At 34.9% G+C, this 19,453-nt stretch overlaps 1 protein-coding gene across 4 annotated transcripts in view; it reads left to right on the top strand.

Moving 5' to 3' along the window:
- NYAP2 (neuronal tyrosine-phosphorylated phosphoinositide-3-kinase adaptor 2) overlaps positions 1–19,453 on the top strand; it is a 354,745-nt gene that overhangs the window by 229,996 nt on the left and 105,296 nt on the right. For all 4 annotated transcript variants that reach the window (XM_056807558.1, XM_001373958.4, XM_007502180.3 and 1 more), the window contains one exon: positions 7,135–8,235. In XM_056807558.1, coding sequence (XP_056663536.1) covers positions 7,135–8,235 — 1,101 coding nt within the window. The remainder of the gene's footprint in view (positions 1–7,134; positions 8,236–19,453) is intronic.

Below are 19,453 nucleotides of genomic sequence, written 5' to 3'. Positions count from 1 at the left end.
CCTTATTATCTCTTTGGGGTACAAGCCCAGCAGTGCTATGGCTGGATCAAAGGGCAGACAGTCTTTTAGTGCCCTTTGGGCATAGTTCCAATTTACCCTCCAGAATGATTGGATCAGTTCACAACTTCACCAGTAATGCATTAATGTCCCAATTTTGCAACATCCGCTCAAGCATTCATTACTTTCCCTTACTGTCATGTTAGCCAATCTGCTAGGTGTGAGATTATTTCTCAGAGTTGTTTCAATTTGCATCTCTCTGATTATAAGAGATTTAGAACACTTTTTCATGTGCTTATTAATAGTTTTGATTGCTTTAACTGAAAATTGCCCATTCATATCCCTTGCCCATTTATCAATTGGAGAATTGCTTGATTTATTGTACAATTGATTTAGCTCTTTATGAATGTGAGTAATTAGACTTTTGTCAGAGGTTTTGTTATGAAGATTGTTTCCCAATTTGTTACTTCCTTTCTAATTTTGGTTGCATTGGTTTTGTTTGTAATAACCCTTTTTAATTTGATGTAATCAAAATTATTTATTTTACATTTTGTGATTTTTTCTAACTCTTGCTTGGTTTTAAAATATTTCCTTTCCCAAAGATCTAACATGTATTCTGTATTTTGTCTGTGTTCACCTAATTCACTTATAGCTTCCTTTTTTATATTCAAGTCATTCACTCATTCTGAGTTTATCTTGGTGTAGGGTGTGAGGTATTGATCCAAACCTAATCTCTCCCACGCTGTCTTCCAATTTTCCCAGCAGTTTTTATCAAATAGTGGCTTTTGGTCTCAAAATCTGGGATCTTTGGGTTTATCATAGACTGTCTTACTGAGGTCACTTACCCCAGTTCTATTCCACTGATTCTCCTTTGTCTGTTAGTCAGTAACATATTATTTTGATGACCAGTGCTTTATAATATAGTTTAAGAACTGGTACTGCTAGGCCACATTCCTTCACATTTTTTTTTATGATTTCCTTGTATATCCTTGATCTTTTGTTCTTCCAAATGAAGTTTGTTATGTTTTTTTCCTAATTCTGTAAAAAGGGCTTTTGGTAGTTTGATGAGGATGGCATTAAATAAGTAAATAAGTTTGGGTAGGATTGCCATTTTTATGATGTTAGCTCATCCTACCTATGAGCAGTTAATGTCTTCCAATTGTTTAGATCTAGTTTTAATTGTGTGGAAAGTGTTTTGTAGTTGCGTTCATATATTTCCTGTATTTGTCTCAGCAGATAGATTCCCAAGTATTTTATATTGTCTAGAGTGATTTTAAATGGAATTTCTCTTTCTAATTCTTGCTGCTGAGATGTGTTGGAGATATATAGAAATGCTGATGACTTATGTGGGTTTATTTTGTATCCTGCAACTTTGCTACAGTTGTTGATTATTTCCACTAGCTTTTTAGTTGATTCTCTAGGATTCTTTAAGTAGACCATCATATCATCTGCAAAGAGTGATTGCTTGGTCTCCTCATTACCAATTTTAATAACTTCAATTTCTTTTTCTTTTCTAATTGCTACTGCTAGTGTTTCTAGTACAATGTTAAATAATAGAGGTGATAATGGACATCCTTGTTTAATTCCTGATCTTAGTGGGAATGCATCCAGTTTATCGCCATTGCAGATGATTATTGCTGATGGTTTTAGATAAATTCTGTTTATTATTTTTGGAAAGGACTTTCTATGCCTATACTTTCTAGTGTTTTCAATAGGAATGAGTGTTGTATTTTGTCAAAGGCTTTTTCTGCATCTATTAAGATAATCATGTAATTTTTGTCGGTTTGCTTGTTAATATGGTAAATTATGTGAATGGTTTTCCTAATATTGAACTATCCTTGAATTTCTGATATAAATTCCACCTGATCATAATGAATGACCCTCGTAATAACTTTCTGGAGTCTCTTTGATAGTATTCTATTTAAGATTTTTGTATCTATGTTCATCAAGGAGATTGGTCGATAGTTTTCTTTCTCTGTTTTAGACCTGCCTGACTTTGGAATCAATACCATATTTGTGTCATAAAAGGAATTTGGTAGAAGTCCCTCTTTGCTTATTATGTCAAATAGTTTGTATAATACTGGGATTAGTTGTTCTTTGAATGTTTGATAGAATTCACTTGGGAATCCATAAAGCCCTGGGAATTTTTTCTTAGGGAGTTCTTTGAAGCCTTGTTCAATTCCTTTTTCTGATATGGGATTATTTAAGAGTCCTATTTCTTCTGTTAATCTAAGCAATTTATATTCTTATAAATATTCATTCATATCACCTAGATTGCCATATTTGTTGCCATATAATCAGGCAAAATAGTTTTTAATTATTGCTTTAATTTCCTCTTCATTGGAGGTGAGGTTTCCATTTTCATCTATGATACTGTTACCTCGGTTTTCTTCTTTCCTTTCTTTTTATTAGATTGATCAGTACTTTGTCTATTTTGTTTGTTTTTTAAAATACCAGCTTCTAGTCTTATTTATTAGTTCAATAGTCCTTTCACTTTTGATTTTATTATTTTCTCCCTTAATTTTTAGGATTTCTAATTTAGTTTTCACCTAGGGAATTTTGTATCGTTCACTTTCAAGGTTTTTTGATTTGCACATCCAATTCATTAACCTCTCCCATTCCTAATGTGTAAATAGATGAACTCAAGTAAATAAATTTCCCCCTGAGTACTGTTCATTACTGATATTTCTTCATTTTCTATACTGCCTTTTATCAGGATGTAGTTACCTTCCTTATCCCTTTTAATCAGATATATTTTTACTTTGGCTTTGTCAGCTATCATGATTGCAACTCCTGCCTTCTTTCTATCAGTTGAGGTCCAATAGGTTTTGCTCCAACATTAATTTTAACATTATGAGTGTCTACCTGCCTCAAGTGTGTTTCTTGCAGACAACATATGGTAGGATTTTGATTTCTAATCCACTCTCCTATTGGTTTTGTTTTATGGACAAGTTCATCCCATTCACATTCAAAGTTATAATTGTCACTTGTGTATTCCTCAGCATTTTGATATCCTCTCCTGGTTCTGTCCTTTCTTCTTTTGTTATATCCTTTTATACCAGTGGTTTTCTTTTAATCAGTCCCCCTAATCCCCAACCTTAATAAGCTTCTCTTTCTGCCCCCTCCCTTTTTGTTCCCTTCTTATTTTTTCAGGGTCTGTTAAGTTCCCTCCCCCTCTCTTTCACTCCCTTTTTGTACTCCCTGTCCCCCTAACCCCCTTAGTTTTCCCTTCTTACTTTCCCTTTAGGGTAGCATAGAATTCAATACCCCAATGAATTTAGATTCTCTTCCCTCTCAGAACTGACTTCACTGAGAGTAAGGTTTAAGTATTACCTATTAGCACTTCTTCCTCTCCTTCTTATATGAGTATTCTTCCCCTCACCTTTCCATGTATCACCTTTCCATGTGTATCTTTGTGTGATAAAGATTATCCTATTTATTTTATTTATTCAAGTATCTCTTGGTGTTACCTTTGATACTGTTACAAGGGAATCACTTTAAAAGACTAATAAATATTAATTTAAGGTCCCCAAGGAATTCAGCTATGTAATTCCTTAATGAAAACTCAAGTCTGCAGTCAATCTTTTATGGAGTTTAATTACAACAGGAGGAAGAAAGGAATTAGAGATAGAGAGAGAGAAAAAGGGAGAGAAGGGAATAGGGCTTAAATACCCCTTCTGTTTAGGTTGGGCCAAAAGGCCCAAGAGATAGCTGGGGCAAAGAAAAGAGATCAGTCCCTATTACTCACGTGACCAAAATGGAGAAACAGTCTCAGAGGCCCCCACCTTCAGCTACCTTCAGAGCAAGCTTCTCAGAGCATACCGCAACCACTCCGGCCAACTCCTCAACCACCACCTCTAGTCTTCAGCCCCCCCCTATCCTTAAGGAAACCATCCAAGTTGCCTCCCCTCAGTTCTCACATCTACCAATCACTGTCCATCAATTTCCCTGTGCCAATGGAGGCTCTAGCTTAACCCAGGACCGCCCAGAGGCTTTGCACATGTCTGTTGAAGGTCATATTTTCAAATGATTAAATCTTTGATCCTTTGCTACAGCCCTTTCTAAATCCTGTTACCCTGAGTAGGGTAGAGATTGGAATAATTAAATTTTGATCTAGGCTGCAGCCCTTACTCAATCCTGTTAGGACTGAATAGGGTGGAGATTGATTCCAAGTATCTCCATTGTATCAATTCTAAAATCAATCGTGACTCAAAGAAATTCCTATTCTATGCTTAAGCATAGGTCAAAGTCCTTTCCATTTTTCAGCAAAGGGTTTCTGTCCTAAAGTAATCTTAAGAAGGGAAGGAGAAGGAACCTCCCATGCCAATGGGGTTCACATTCCAATAGTCAAGACCCATTATCAATAGGAAATTTTTCAAGTATGAAATTTCCCAATGGTGAAATTTCCAACATTTATAAGTCTAAGAAATTTTGAGGTTTGCAATACTCTCCTCCCTTTTTCTTTTTTTTCCATATCATTTTAAAGCATTTATTACCCCAATCTCTTCCTATGAATGATTCCTCTAATTACTATAATAGTGAATATAATTTTTGAGAAAATAACATTTTCCCCATATACTAATATAAATAATTTTATCTTATTAAAGCCCTTAAAGAAGAAAGTTTGAATAAAAAACATTTTCCCCTTTTCCCTCTCTTATTCACCTTTACATGTTTCTCTTGATTTTTGTGTTTGGATACCAAACTGTCCACTAAGTTCTGGTTTTCTTTACAAATATTTGGAAATCTTCTATTTTGTTGAATGACCATACTTTCTCCTGGAAGCATATAGTCAGTTTTGATGAATAAGTGATCCTTGGTTGAAGACCCAATTCTCTTTCCTTTCTGAATATCACATTCCAAGCCTTATGGTTGTTTAGTGTGGAACCTGCCAGATCTTGTGTGATCCTGATTGGTGCCCCTTGATATCTGAATTGTCTCTTTTTGGCTTCTTGTAAAATTTTCTCCTTAGCTTAGAAGCTCTTTAATTTGGCAATTACATTCCTGGGAGTTGTCTTTTGAGGATTTAGTGTAGAGGATGTTCTATGAACTCTTTCAATGTCTATTTTGCCCTGTTGTTCATCAAGAGCATCAGGGCAGTTTTCTTGGATAATTTCTTATAGTATGATGTCACTATTTCTTTTTATTCCTGGGTTTTCAGGTAGACCAATGATTCTCAAATTGTCTCTTCATGCTTTGTTTTCCTGATCTGTCATATTTTCATTGAAATATTTTATGTTTTCTTCTATTTTGTCAGTCTTGACTTTGCTTTATTAATTCTTGCTGTTTTGCAAGATCATTGGCTTCTAATTGCCCAATTCTCTGGTCTTTAAGGACTGGTTTTTCTTTTCACTTTGGTCTATCCTAGTTTTTGTGGCTTCCAGATGTTTCTCTAATTAGGAATTCTTGTCCTTTAAACGGTTATTTTCTTTTTGAACTATTTCCCACTTTTCTTGCCAGGAGGCTTCCATCTCTTTGATAAGACCCAATTTAAATTCTTCAAGAACTCGTGGACAATTTCCATTTTGGGGGGAAGGTTTTGGTGCATTTGTTTGTATTTCCTCTTCTAATTCCTCTGTAGCCTGGGTTTTTCCTCAGTAAAAATTATCCAGGGTCAACCCCTACTTCTTGTTTTTCTTGGTGTTGGCAAGTTGTTGTTCCTGTGTACCGTTTGCCATTACTGTGGTGGTTTTTCCTTCCCTTTCCAGTTAGAAATCTGAGTGAGATGGGCAGGCCCTCTGTGTATGGAGCTAAGGAGCAAGGATTTTGGCTGAGGTCAGCTCTCAGGTCTCTGCAGCTTCCATTGTTTGCTGCTCCTCTCTGTGCTATCTCCCTGCTGGCGCCCACGGTCTGTGCTCCTCAGTCTGCTGGGGCCTCAGGTCTAGCTGCTCTCAGAGGTAGGTCCTCGGTGGTCTCAGTCAGCTGCCACGGACCTAGAGATGCCCTTCACTTGCTCCAGAGGTGCCCCTCACGCACTCACTGATTCTAATGTGTGCTGGCTCTGACTCTGGCTCCATAGATGAGGTGGGGAAGGGTAGATCAGCTTGCATTTTGGTGGAAACTTTTGTGGTGTGGAAATGCCTAAATCCCATGTATCTTCAATGCTGTGCCCTATTGTAGAGTCCCTTTGTTCATATGAATTGGGGGGGGGTTGGCTTTTTGAGGTAGTCTGTATTGGTAGGGGGTGAGGAGAGAAAGGCATCTAGACTGCTGCCATGTTTACCTGAAAGTACAGAGTTTTCTATATCACAGAATTGTCTTGAATAAAAAACAATGCATTCAGTATAATTAACATCTATACAGAGATTTAGACCTTAATGTATTTTTTTATTTATTTAGAATATTTTTACATGGTTACATGATCCATGATTTTCCTCTCCCTTTCTTCCCCCCCCCCCTCCCAGAGCTGACAAGCAATTCTACTGGATTATATATGTATCATTGTTCAAAACTTATTTCCATGTTATTTATATCTGCAATAGAGGGAACTTTTAACATTAAAACTAATCACATATCCATCGAACCATGTGATCAATCATATATATATATATATCAATATTGATCTTATTTATGGGTCTTTCAGAACTGGGAATCTGTAAATTTCGACATGAAGCATCAGACCAATTGGTACAGAGGTTATTTTTGTATGAACAGAAGTGGAGATTAATAATAACAGGATAGAATTTTTCTTTACAGATTAGATGTGATCATTTGGAAAACCCATTTCATTAAATTGGAATAACTTCACCATTTAATGATTGTGACCCAAGATATCATACCAATTGAATCCATGCAATTTTCATGAGTTTCTTTGAAGGTTGTTTTTTTTTTCTGGAATTTGTGTCTACTTATATCTACCCATGTTTGATCTGGATATTTCAATTTTTGATTTCAAATGCAGACATTAAAATATTTCTTCAGTTTAAAGTGTTCATTAGTGGTTCATTAAAATTATTTTGAAGATAAATATTATAATATCCTGTCAACAGGTTTCAACTAAATATGGAAAAAATTATGGGATATGTCAACATAGCTCTTCCTCTAATTAATGCTATTATTCAACATGATCCCAAATACATTCTATTCAGAACAAGAACAAACTTTTCCTGACATATTCATTTTCTTTTTTTATTGTAGGGCCAGCCAAACCCAGACCCCACAGTGATGAATATTCCAAGAAGATTCCTCCTCCCAAGCCTAAGCGAAATCCAAATACCCAGTTAAGCACATCTTTTGATGAAACCTATATCAAAAAGCATGGGCCTACAAAGGCATCGCTGACGCGGGACACATCTTTATCACAGGTGAGCAGTCCTGCACTAGATGCTGAGGAAGAGGAGCCTGTGTACATTGAAATGGTGGGGAATATTTTAAGAGACTTCAAAAAAGAGGAAGATGACCAAAGTGAGGCAGTTTATGAGGAAATGAAATATCCCATATTTGATGATGTCAGCCAAGAGTCAAAATGTGAATTTGACCATCACAGCTGCTCTTCTCAGTGTGCTACTCCCACAGTGCCTGACTTAGACTTCTCCAAGTCCTCAGTGCCATGTACTCCAAAGGGTTTGCTTTGTGATATTCCCCCTCCCTTTCCAAACTTACTGTCTCATAGACCCCCACTGTTGGTGTTTCCACCAGCACCCGTCCAGTGTTCCCCCAATTCTGATGAGTCACCTCTAACTCCACTCGAGGTCACAAAGCTTCCTGTGTTGGAAAATGTGTCTTACATCAAACAGCAGGCTGGAGCTTCTCCATCATCACTGCCATCTCATACTTCTGGTCATCCCAAATCAGAGAAAGACCAGACAATAGTTCATGGACCATCATCTTCTTCTTCCTCTTCTGTCCACTCTTCATCACCTCCCCACCCTTCCACTTTATACAGAACACCATCTCCACATGGATACCCTAAAAGTCACTCTGCTTCACCTTCTCCTGTTAGCATGGGGAGGTCACTTACTCCCTTAAGCCTCAAAAGACCACCACCCTATGAATCTTTACATTCAGGAAGCATCTCAAGAAGCTCTCCATCAGTGCCTCATTCTACAGCCAGAAACACATTGCAGGAAGGAGGGAAGATGGTAAATGCCTCTGTCAATACCTATGGGTCATCTCAGAGTGGCTCTCGCTCAAGAACTCCCACAAGTCCTTTAGAAGAGCTCACCAGCCTGTTTACCTCAGGACGAAGTTTGCTGAGGAAGTCCTCCAGTGGAAGAAGATCAAAAGAACCTGCAGAGAGTAAGTTTTCTTTTTTAAATATAATTTGGTTGATTCCACATTATATTCCTACTTTGACAAATTAAATCCAATTTGTTCAAAGAAATATATAAATTTGGAGTTTAGTCTTACGGATGATCTGGTTGAGGAAGTATGGTGGTATGATGGATAGAGTGCTAGATTCAAGAGTCAGGAAATTATGAATTTAAATATGGCCTCAGAAACTTGCTAGTTGGGTGACCCCAGACAAATCATTTAATCTCTGTCTACCTTAGTTTCCTCATATATAAAGTGTAGATAATAATGATACATACCTCCTAGAATTGTTATGTGAATCAAATAAAATAACATTTGAGATAATATTTATAAAGCAATGACTCTCAAAACTAACATTACTTCTTTTTTGTTTTGTTTTATTTTTTTTATTTTTTTAAACCCTTACCATTTAGTCTTAGGCAATTGAGATTAAATGACTTGCTCAGGGTCACAAAACTAGGAGGTGCCTCAGGTCAGCTTTGAACCCAGATCCTTCCCATTACAGGGTTAGCTCTCTGTCCACTGAGCAATCTACCTGCCCCACCTATAAAGATATAATAAGAAAAAGAGTCTCACAAAGCCCAACTATTTGAAAGATAATGTATACTATACTGAATCTGACTGTGAGAAAATCCTTTATTCTTTCAGTTCTAGAGATAACTAAGATCATAAGTTGCAAGGAAGAGGTGAACTTACTATACTAAAGGTCCATTCCTTATCCAAATTCCTCACTAAATCATATGAGAATTTTTTTCCTCCTTATTTGACCAATTGAAATTTAAGGCATTGAAATTTGTTTTTCCTTATCTGGGAATTCCTTATGTCAATGAATCACAGGTTCAGTCTCTCCCCCTTTCCCTACACAGTAAGAAAAATTTTGCAAGTATTTGCCATACCAGAAATAACTGAAGAGAGGAAATATTGAAGAAGCAGTGGGCAGTCAATTAGGGAATTCCTGAACAATTTAATTCTTCCCAACAAACTTGATGAAATTAGAGAATATAATGTACTGGAAAGACAATGAAATGTAAACTGCTGTCCATTTAATAGCTTGAATTCTTCAGCGTTCATCTTTACTTAAATAAGCTTACACCTCATACCATTTCATTGTCTCTGTTCCCTGCTTTCTGTATATTGAAATGTCATCATCAATCAATCAATTTACTCAACATGAATCCCACCATCACAAACATTGCTATAGTCTTGAATCTCCTTTTCTATTTCATTTTTTTATTGCTTTAATTTTTATTTTTTCAATTACATGTAGAAACAAATTTTAACAATTGTTATTTGACACATTGCTCTCCAGATTTTCTTCTTTTCCCCTGCCTGAGACAATGAATATTCTGGTAGATTATACAAATCCTGTCATGGAATACATGCTCCCATAATTCTTATGGCATGAAAGACACATATCCCACACACCTGTAAAAGCTTATGAAATAGAGAGAAAGTAGTATGCTTTGATCTATATTAAGATACCTATAGTTCCTTCTATGACAGGAATCTCAACTGTTTCCTACAGTGACCAAGAATTCTCTTTCCTCTTGAAGTGAAAGTTCACTTCATCCTTAGCTTTGTACATTGGAAATACCTGCCCTCCATTCTATTTTTCTAGATTTTTGCATAGACACCATGTAAAGGAGGAGGCCAAGACCAATTATATCATTGTTTCTTTCTAGGCTACATTGCTGCTTTTCTTCAAAGGTTTCCTAAAATGTTTTGTGACAGATACTTTCATCTTCTCCCACAACTTTGTCAATTTCCCTTACTATGTTGTTCTCCCTTATTAGAATGAAATTATCTTGAAGGAAAAAGAAATTATCTTCTTTTATGTTGATATTTTTATTTCAGTTTAATTTCAGTGCACAGCACAGAGGAATCACCAAATACATTTCTGTAGATTTATAATATATAATGTCCAGAATCCATAAAGAACCAAGGAAAGGTAGTGTGGAAAGAAATATGACTTGAGAATATCAAAAATTTTCTTACAGCTTTTGTGATGTTTATAAATGCTTTAGAACATCAAGACTATGGAATGATGACATATATCTGAAAGTGACTTTGCAATGTTCCAGTTCCAAAAGATCAGACTTCTCTAAATGGTCTCCATGCTTTCCCTTCTATCTTACTGAAGTTAAATCCTGGTACATTCCAAAAGATTGATAGTATATTTCATGTGCTGGGAAGAAGTTTTTCCAAGTTTACCAGTTATAGAAACCACCCCTTCCCTTAATCTTGAAACACTTTATATATTTTTACCCTCTTCTAGTTGTTTTGGGGGCCTTGAGTCTATTCAAAATCCCATACACATGTGTGTTTTTTAATTCTTCCAATTGAGATAAATATCTTTGCTAAAAGAGCTATTTACTTCTTTGGCAAGTTTGTCAAGAACTAGGAAATCTTTGTTTTATTTGACTCTGATAGTAATTACATAGTAGACATCTAATAATGTTGGTTTAGATCCTAGATGAATTCTAAGACTTTTGTTTTGTCTTTCCACTCTCTAAATCCTATGGTTTCTGTGCTAAGAAGAATTTAGCAGCAAAGAGTGGTCAGAAAAAAGACCAGTGATAGATCTAATCCTACTTTACTTCAGCATTTATAGCATTGATTTAATCCTAAAGGATTACTCACAGTAAACCCAGAAAAAGGTTTCTGTTTTGATAAGATACAGATAAAAATCAAAATGATGACATTATTTGCCAACAATTACATGACAGTGTTGCAGTATTCCATTTTAAGAGTGGTACTACAAAATATGGGCAAGGAAATTAGTGTGAAATAAGGTGTACTTTGGTCAAAGATTTTAGGTACTATATTAACTATAAAAATACATTGTGTAAGAACAATTTCCGAGCATATTTTCTAACAATGCCATACATTTGGATAATTGGTTGAATTTACCTCCTCTTCAATTATCTGGCATTGTATTGGCATAATATAAGTAGTGAGATAGAGTTAAGGAAATTTCCTATGCAAAGCATTTAAAATCTGCAATCTACTTAAAAGTTGATATTATATGGATTCGTTTACTCAAATTCATCAGTGTGGACTCATTTGTGAACTCATTATTCTAGAATAGCTATCATCTGTGAAATTAAGATGATTTTTTTTTTAGTTTGTTTGCTTGCTTACCTATGTACTTCAGGGGTAGGCCTTTGACAGTCCCAGCTGGCAACTCTGCCCACTAACTGGAAAATGCATATGTTTGAGAAATGTTGAGCTAATGAAATTATTTCAAGAAAAATCCATCTGTCAAATTCTTTTGAGCTTGGCACTTCATTGACTTCTCTCATTGACTCCATAAAAGAACTCTCTTCTCTTCTGAAAAATTTAATTAGAATCTGCTTTTTTTTTTTTTAACTTTAGCAATCACCACATTCCATTTCCTACCTATGTCAATCATAGTGTAGGGAGGTACATTTCATGGCATTAGAATACTATTAAGCTACAGTAAAATTTTACTCATGCATGAAATGGAGGAAAATTGTACAAATAAATATCCATTTAGCATTTACTTTTGGCTTAATAACTCACACTTCTATAGCTCTGTAAGTTATAAAAAGTTGTTGTCAAGAGTAGTTATTATATACTGGTTTTATAGTTAAAGTAACTCAGACTGAACAAACATGACTTATCCACTATCATAGCACCTTTTCTTCACAATGTTAAAGCTGGAAAATAGTTTACTTCAAACATTTCATTGCACATATAAGGGAATACAAAGTATTAGTACCAGCATTTGAACCCATTTATTTCAATTCATTCTCTTCTGTGCTTTTCATCATACGAAGCAAAGAAATATAGACAGTGACATGGAGAGGGAGGGAGGAAGACACATGACTTCTGAAACTTTGAAAATCTCCATTTTGGGCTTGGGATAGCTGATAGTAGCTTGAAGTCAATTTGTATAGGTGATTTTTCACATGCTTATGAAGAAACAAAAATATAAAACTTTTTTGCAAGCAATTGAGTCATATTTTTGCTCTATAAGAGATGATATAATCTTCCTTTATTACCCAAAATCTACCCTCTTCCCTTGCTAGACAATCTCTGCCATTTTGCAAAGATGGGGAGATGAAAACAAAATATTGATAAAAGCTAACTATATAGTCCAAGTTTTTCATTCTGCCAATCCAGAGCTAAGATAAAAGGAAAATTCTTCCCCCCCACTCCCATTTTACTTTCCAAAAATCACATCAAGTGAACTTCATACCAGCTTACATCTAAGCAGTTACAAACATGTAGCTCAGTCAGCCACTTCACAGGCTTTTCATCCTTTATAATGGTTGACAAAAAGTTGAAACAATAGGAAAAGAGGCCAGAATTAGCAGATCTAGATTGTAATTTATTGCCTCTGATTTTTTTGTTTCTAAAAGCAACCTTCAGATTTCATTTCTATAGAAACTTTTCCTTTAACATTATCAATGTATTCTGATGTTATTTATACCAAATGCATGAATACTTATGAATGATCAAACACACAAGAAAAGGTGTACATTTACAGTGCCCCTCCTATTGTTATTATGGTCTGGCATTTCTTTTAGTTTTCTTTAACTTTCTTTTAAAATATCTGATCATAAGAAAATGAGAGAAAAAGCTGAATAGGAGAGGAATCATAATGATAGGTTTGGTCATCTCTGAATGCCTATTTGCATTCTTAAAAGGAAACCCATACCTTCTATTTTAGAATCAATACTAGGTATAGATTCCATGGCAGAAAAGTGGTAGTAAATAAGAAACTTGCCCATGATCATAGAGCGCTGGCTATGAACCCAGGGCCTCCCCACTAGGTCTCTATTCACTGAACCACCTAGCTGCTCTATTCCTATCTTTCTAAGCCATCTTACAAATTACTCATCTCTACTCAATCTGTAAGTCAGTAAAAATGACACACGCTTCCTCTTACAAGACAGTCCATCTCTGGTCTCCATGCATTTGTGTTGCTTGTCCCACATGAGTAGAATTCTAGCTTTTCTCATCTCTAATTCCTGCTTTATTTGGCTTCTTTCAAGTTCTAGCTTCTACAAGAAGCCTCTCCTGGTCCCCCTTAATGCCGATGCTCTGCCTATATTGATTATCTTTAATGTATTCTTTCTTTTGGCATGTTGACTCTCAAGTAACCAAATCCAAATGACCATCTGCACAAGAATTATTTGACTATCATGCAATATAAGGGTTGACATTGATACAGCATTTTAAGGTTTGCACCTTACAAATATTATCTTGTTCAATTTGTGTATCTTTATCTGTGATACAGATGCTCTTATCCTCACTTTACAATTGAGAAAACTGAGGAAGAGAAAGGTTAGGTGACTTGTCAAGGGTTGTGAAACCATTAAGTGTCTCAGAATGGATTGAACTTCATGTCTTCTTGATTCCACATCCAGTGTTACATACCATCTACATATGCTCACACATACACACACATAGGAATATATATAGAGATAGATAGATAGATAGATAGATAGATATACTGGAGCTAGTTATTACTGGTTTGAAAGAATCACTTATTGAATTTTAAATATGAGTGTTGTAACTTTAGAAATTTGTTATAACTACAAATTGGGGGTTTAGTTCATTGTTTTATTGATTGTCTAGACTTTTTAAAAGTGTAAATAAGGCAGATTAAACTTAAAAGTGTGTGCTTACTCCCTATCCCTCCCATCCCCCAGACCATGGTTGTTAAGAACACACCTATGTTGCTTTATAAACATTGCTTGGGCTCAAAAGAAGTGTAGTAGAATTCCCAGGGAATTAAATCATCACCCCACAGGGGAGGACTGGTGTTTGTAAGCTAATAATGATAAACTGATAACAACAACAACAACAATAATCTCTTGAATTCACAAAGAACCATAAGGGTCACAAAGTATTTTATACTCATTATTATTTTGATTCTCACAATAACCCTACACACATATATGGGTGAATCGGTGCCTGCATGTACACATACATACATACATACATACATGCATGCATATGTATGTACCTGTATAAGTTGCACTGGTTTAGAAAACTCCATGTTATAATATGTCTAACACAAGAGAACCGACAAAGGAAGCTGTTTCTTTTGCCCTAGGCTGTGCAATGAAAGGAATTGCCATTTCATTCAAGGTAGATTTATTAACGGGAGAAATAATAAAGATAGCAATAAAGCATTTATCTGTCTACCATTTTGTAGTTACCTAAATAATCATCACCTCCAGCACAAATGAATATGCTGGGAAGAAAATTGATTTGTCTCCCACTATTTGGAGGTAGAAATATGCATGTGTATTTCTTTATGATAATAATTGACACAAGAATTTTTTAAAAGGAATTTCAGTCCATTTAATGGTGATGCATTGTTAATCTTGAATACTAAGTGGACTAAAATGATAATGAATGAAGCCATTGAGCCCTTAGGAGAAGAGAGAGCTTCATAAATCCTGGCTTATTTCTTCTGGTTTGTTGTTATGTCCATACTTCCAGGTAGAGTGTGCCTATATTTGATAAAGAGTTTGAAATAGTTTCCTCAGTTTTTTAGCATTGGAAATCCACAAAGTTTTTGTTATTTTAATTATTCCTCCCCATCCCCCCCAAAAAAAACCCCAAGAACAACAAAGCATTAGTATTAGAGAAAGAACATCCCAAGGGATCTTCTAATCCTGAAACTTATCTTTTTATTTTTTTAATACTTACCTTCCATCTTAGACTCAATATTGTGTATTGATTTGAAAGCAAAAGAGCAATAAAAGCTAGGGAATTAAGTGACTTGCCCAGGGTCATTCAGCTAGAAAGTGACTAAAGTCAAATTTGAACTCAGACCTCCCATCCCTAGACTTGACATTCAATTTACCAAGGTGCCTAGCTCTACTCTTAGTCTTCTTGTTTAATCAAAACAATCTGTTCCTTTAGGGATATGTTGAGAGCTAAGTTGATTAAATCTTCTCTTCATGGAATAGCAAATAAGCAATGAAATGTAAGCTCCTTTTGGAATCAAAAGGGAGAAAGAAAAATACTAAAGAAATAGCAAAACTGGAAATTCTAGTAGAATATCTCTCATACACTCAGGTCATACCAAGGTAAACTAAACCAAGAAGAAGAATACTCAGTCTTCAGGAACTTGATGTATTTTTCCAATGTCAGGGAGAGAAAAAAAATTCTGTATTACTCTCCCTTTTTGCTGAAGATTCAGTTCCATTGAAGAGTGCAGGTTGTGAATCTTGGCTGCAGAGGACTGTATTTTTCTAATTCATGAATCTTTAGAATGAAATAATATAAGACAGAAGATGTTTTTGGCAGAGAAAGAAGGGGCAGCCACACAAAACTCAAATCTAGATGGGTAGCTGCCAAAAAAATACCATCTATTCTGTGGGTTACTATAATGGTTATCTTTCTTATTCTTGGAGGCAGAAAGACCTAAGTTTGAATCCTTTCTCTTATGATTACTAGCTGTCAGACCAGAGAAAGTGACTAAACAATACAAAACCTCAGGTTTATTTTATTTGCAAAAGGACCACAATAATACTTGTAATTTCTACTTTATAGGTTTGCCCCAAGCATCAAATGAAATAGTATTTATAAAGTAATTTACAAACTTTTCAGTGCTAAATGAATAACAAAGATAATTCTTCTTCTTTTTCCTCCTCCTCCTCCTCCTCCTCCTCCTCCTCCTCCCCCTTCTCCTTTCCTCTTCATACTATTTTCATTTTACATTCAGTGTACTTCATAGAAATGTCACCATACAGCTCTTTTATATTTAATGCTTGGTGAACTACTGTGCACACAAAAATATTGCTTTTTGCAAATGAATTAAGCATGTTTGATTATCAGGTCACCTTCTGAAAGAATCTTCAGGACAACTTCAGCAGACTGACTGAATGGCTGGAATGATAGACACCTTATGCTGTTCCCACCAGATTTTAATATCACCCATTAGACATCTGTTTTGAAAGCTTTTCATTCCATATTATTTGAAGGCAATGAGCATACAGTATAGTGACATTAATTTTTTATTGGTTATTATTTTGTCTGGAAAATGGTGGACAATAGTTGTTTCTGTTATGATATATAATTTCCTGTACCATTTGTTTTTTTTTTTTAATTGTCAAGGATATTTTTCAGTTTGTGGTAAATCAATCAAATAGCATTATTAAACAGTCACTATTTGCCGGATGCTAGAGATACAAAGAAAGGCAAAACATTGCTCTCAAAGAGCTTATGGTCTAATGTGGGAGACAACATGCAAACACTTCAGTACAAGAAATACACACGTATAAAATGATGCTGGGAGATAGAGTGTTCATTTTGATGAAGCACAAAAAAACAGTCAGACAGGCATAAAGGTATAAGAAGATGAACCATGTTGAAAACCTAGAGAAAACAGTGTTAAAGAGAAGAGTGCCATAGACTACAGATGCCATGGTAGACAATTGAATACATTTTTTTGACTAATGTTTTAATTTTTTGAGGTCATTTAACTGCCTCCATCCTCCCATCATCAGTCTCTGACTACCATGTCTCACTGAATATACTCTCATCTAGCTTCTTTATCCCTCTTCCAGTGAACCTGGTGCCACTCTTTGATTTTTCTGTGTTACTAGATTACTGACTTAGGTATACACAACTCAGATGAAGAATATTCCATGTTCATAATATTTTGTCATCAAAAATACTTTAATAGTCCAGTACACTTGGTTAATTGTTCAATATGACAATTCCCTCCTTCCTCTCCTCTACCTTTTGTCTAATGGAACTGATAGAATTTCCCATAACCATTCTATCTTTCATCCATTTCTATATCTGGCTTCTCTTCCTCTTAGTTCAACTTACTGAAGATTTTTCCTGAGGTTTAGTCATTCTTATGTTTATCTACAGTTACCATTTCACTTTTGTTTATAATTGCAACTATCTGTTGGATGTCTTACAAATCTTTTTTGCCCTGACTGCTCTTTGATCACTTCCTACTCTATTTCTAACTTACCTATTAAATGTTTCCACTTGAATATATTATAATCAATTCAAACTCAATATGGAAAAGAAAGGATTAAAATACTTTATTAAAGCTATTTCCCTTAGTCCCATCTTCTTTCTTATTCATCATCACTCTGAATCTAGTAAACTAGGCACTAAATCTTACAGTTACTTCTGATTTGCCCCATTGACTGGTTAGGAAACATGATTTATTTTAGTAGGAAAATTTCTTATTTTCATCTTTTCTTCATTGTTTTCCAACTGACCACAAACTTCACCACTTTACAATTGGATTATTTCAAAAACCTCTTAACTGTCCTTCTTTGGCCAAAATTGGAGTATGCATCATGGATTAATAAGATCAAAGGCTGGAAAAGAAACATGGTTCTAGATTAAAGAAGGCCATTGGTATAAGCAAAGGAGTCTAAAATTATGTGATAGCCACAAGGAATCTGTTAAAAGATCCTGAGTAGAGAAGTTATGCAAATAAATCTATTTATAAGAAGGAGAAGTGTGATAGCATTATGTGAGTAATGGTTTTGAGGCAGGACAGAGTAGATGATCAGTATATAGAAAGAAATCCACACAGTTAATAGTAAGAATCCATACTAGAATGTTATTAGTGGGAATAAAAAAGCAAAAGTATTTTTCTTCTTCACAAACTCAAAATCCAGACAATTGGACCAGGAAAATGAAAAGAAATCTATACTGAGATTCAGAGAAAATGGGCCCTGTCTTAGCTAGATATCTTCGCCATTCTAGGATTCAGTTTTTCTATTTGTCTAATGAATGGTTTAAATTAAATGATGTCTGAGATACCATGACTCCATGTTCAAATCTATTTACTTTGAAATAAACTACCAAATATCAAATAAACTACAAAATATGCATCATTTTTAGTTCAATTTCCAGTTTAAATATGGTAACTTACTGTATATATTACTTAAAATTTATCAAGGATAAGAGTGGAATGATATACCTATGACTTCATCAAAGCCTTTTGTTTGAGCACAAAGACTCATAAAAAAGAATTGAACAATTTTATATGTGGCATAGAAATATGATAGGTCATATTTCTCATAAATGAAGATATGAAAAATGCTAAGAAATAGGTGTTTAAAGAAGTAATCATCAATATAGATCCCTCTAATTTCCAGAGTTTGCTGAGGAGCTGAGGAACTCTTTCATTCTGGATGCTAATTAAGCAGAATTGTTTTGCATATTAAATTTTTTTTCATACTCATTCTTCAGAGTTAAGTGAAAAACAGAGCAGAAAGCTGTTCCTTTTAAAAGCTGTCCTGACCTACTTCCATGGAAAATCAATGAAGAGCCTGAAAGAGATTCATAAATTGCCAACACTTAAGGAGACAAGTGCATAAGCCATCGTAGTGTGGAATCAGTGTCTCCCTAGGTTTGAGCATTCTTTATCTTGAAAAAAATTCTCTTCTAAGAATAGAAAATGATAGGGAAGAAATTGACCAGGACAAATGATTCTGAACCTGGGAATTGTGGCCTCTTGGGGTTTTGAGTCCTTTGACTATATGGTTCATTTATTTACACAATGGGTTTAAATTAGCACATGTCCAAAGTCCTTGAATCTGGAGCACATTAAACAAGAAGTAAAACACATTCAACCACACTCTAAAATTATCGTAAGAATTGAAAATATAGGTTACCTCACTAGTCCTATGTGATTTCCATTTAAACCTATTCTGTGAATGTTTATTAAATATTGACTACAGAAATACTTAAACTGAAATCCTGATAACTCTAAGTGATCCTAGGATATATTTCAGTCTGTGAGCTTGGGTGAAATTATATATATATATATATATATATATATATATATATATGTGTGTGTGTGTGTGTGTGTGTGTGTGTGTTATATACACATATATGTATATATTTTTCTGTCACCTGTAATTATAAAGGAAATGCTAAATTTCAGTTAGAGGTTGGGGGGGGGAAAGCCTCTGACTGAAATTTAGCATTTCATTTGTAACTGTTGGCAACAGAATATAATAGCACCAATAGAAATCAGAGATATTTTCATGTCATGTGGTTTTTGTAAACATTTTGAAATAACATTTATGTTCACTACTACTTTGGAATTATTGTAGTTTTCATCCTCATTACTAATGTACAGTTAGTTTCCCTATATACAAACTGTATTTTGATATAATTGGTCTTCACCATAATCCAAGGTATATATAATTTGATGCATCAAAAACCTTAATTG

Source organism: Monodelphis domestica, chromosome 8 (genome assembly GCF_027887165.1).
Source record: "Monodelphis domestica isolate mMonDom1 chromosome 8, mMonDom1.pri, whole genome shotgun sequence".
Classification (NCBI taxonomy): Eukaryota; Metazoa; Chordata; class Mammalia; order Didelphimorphia; family Didelphidae; genus Monodelphis; species Monodelphis domestica.
The sequence above is the reverse complement of the archived record's forward strand: the minus strand, read 5'-3'. Positions and strand labels throughout refer to the sequence as shown.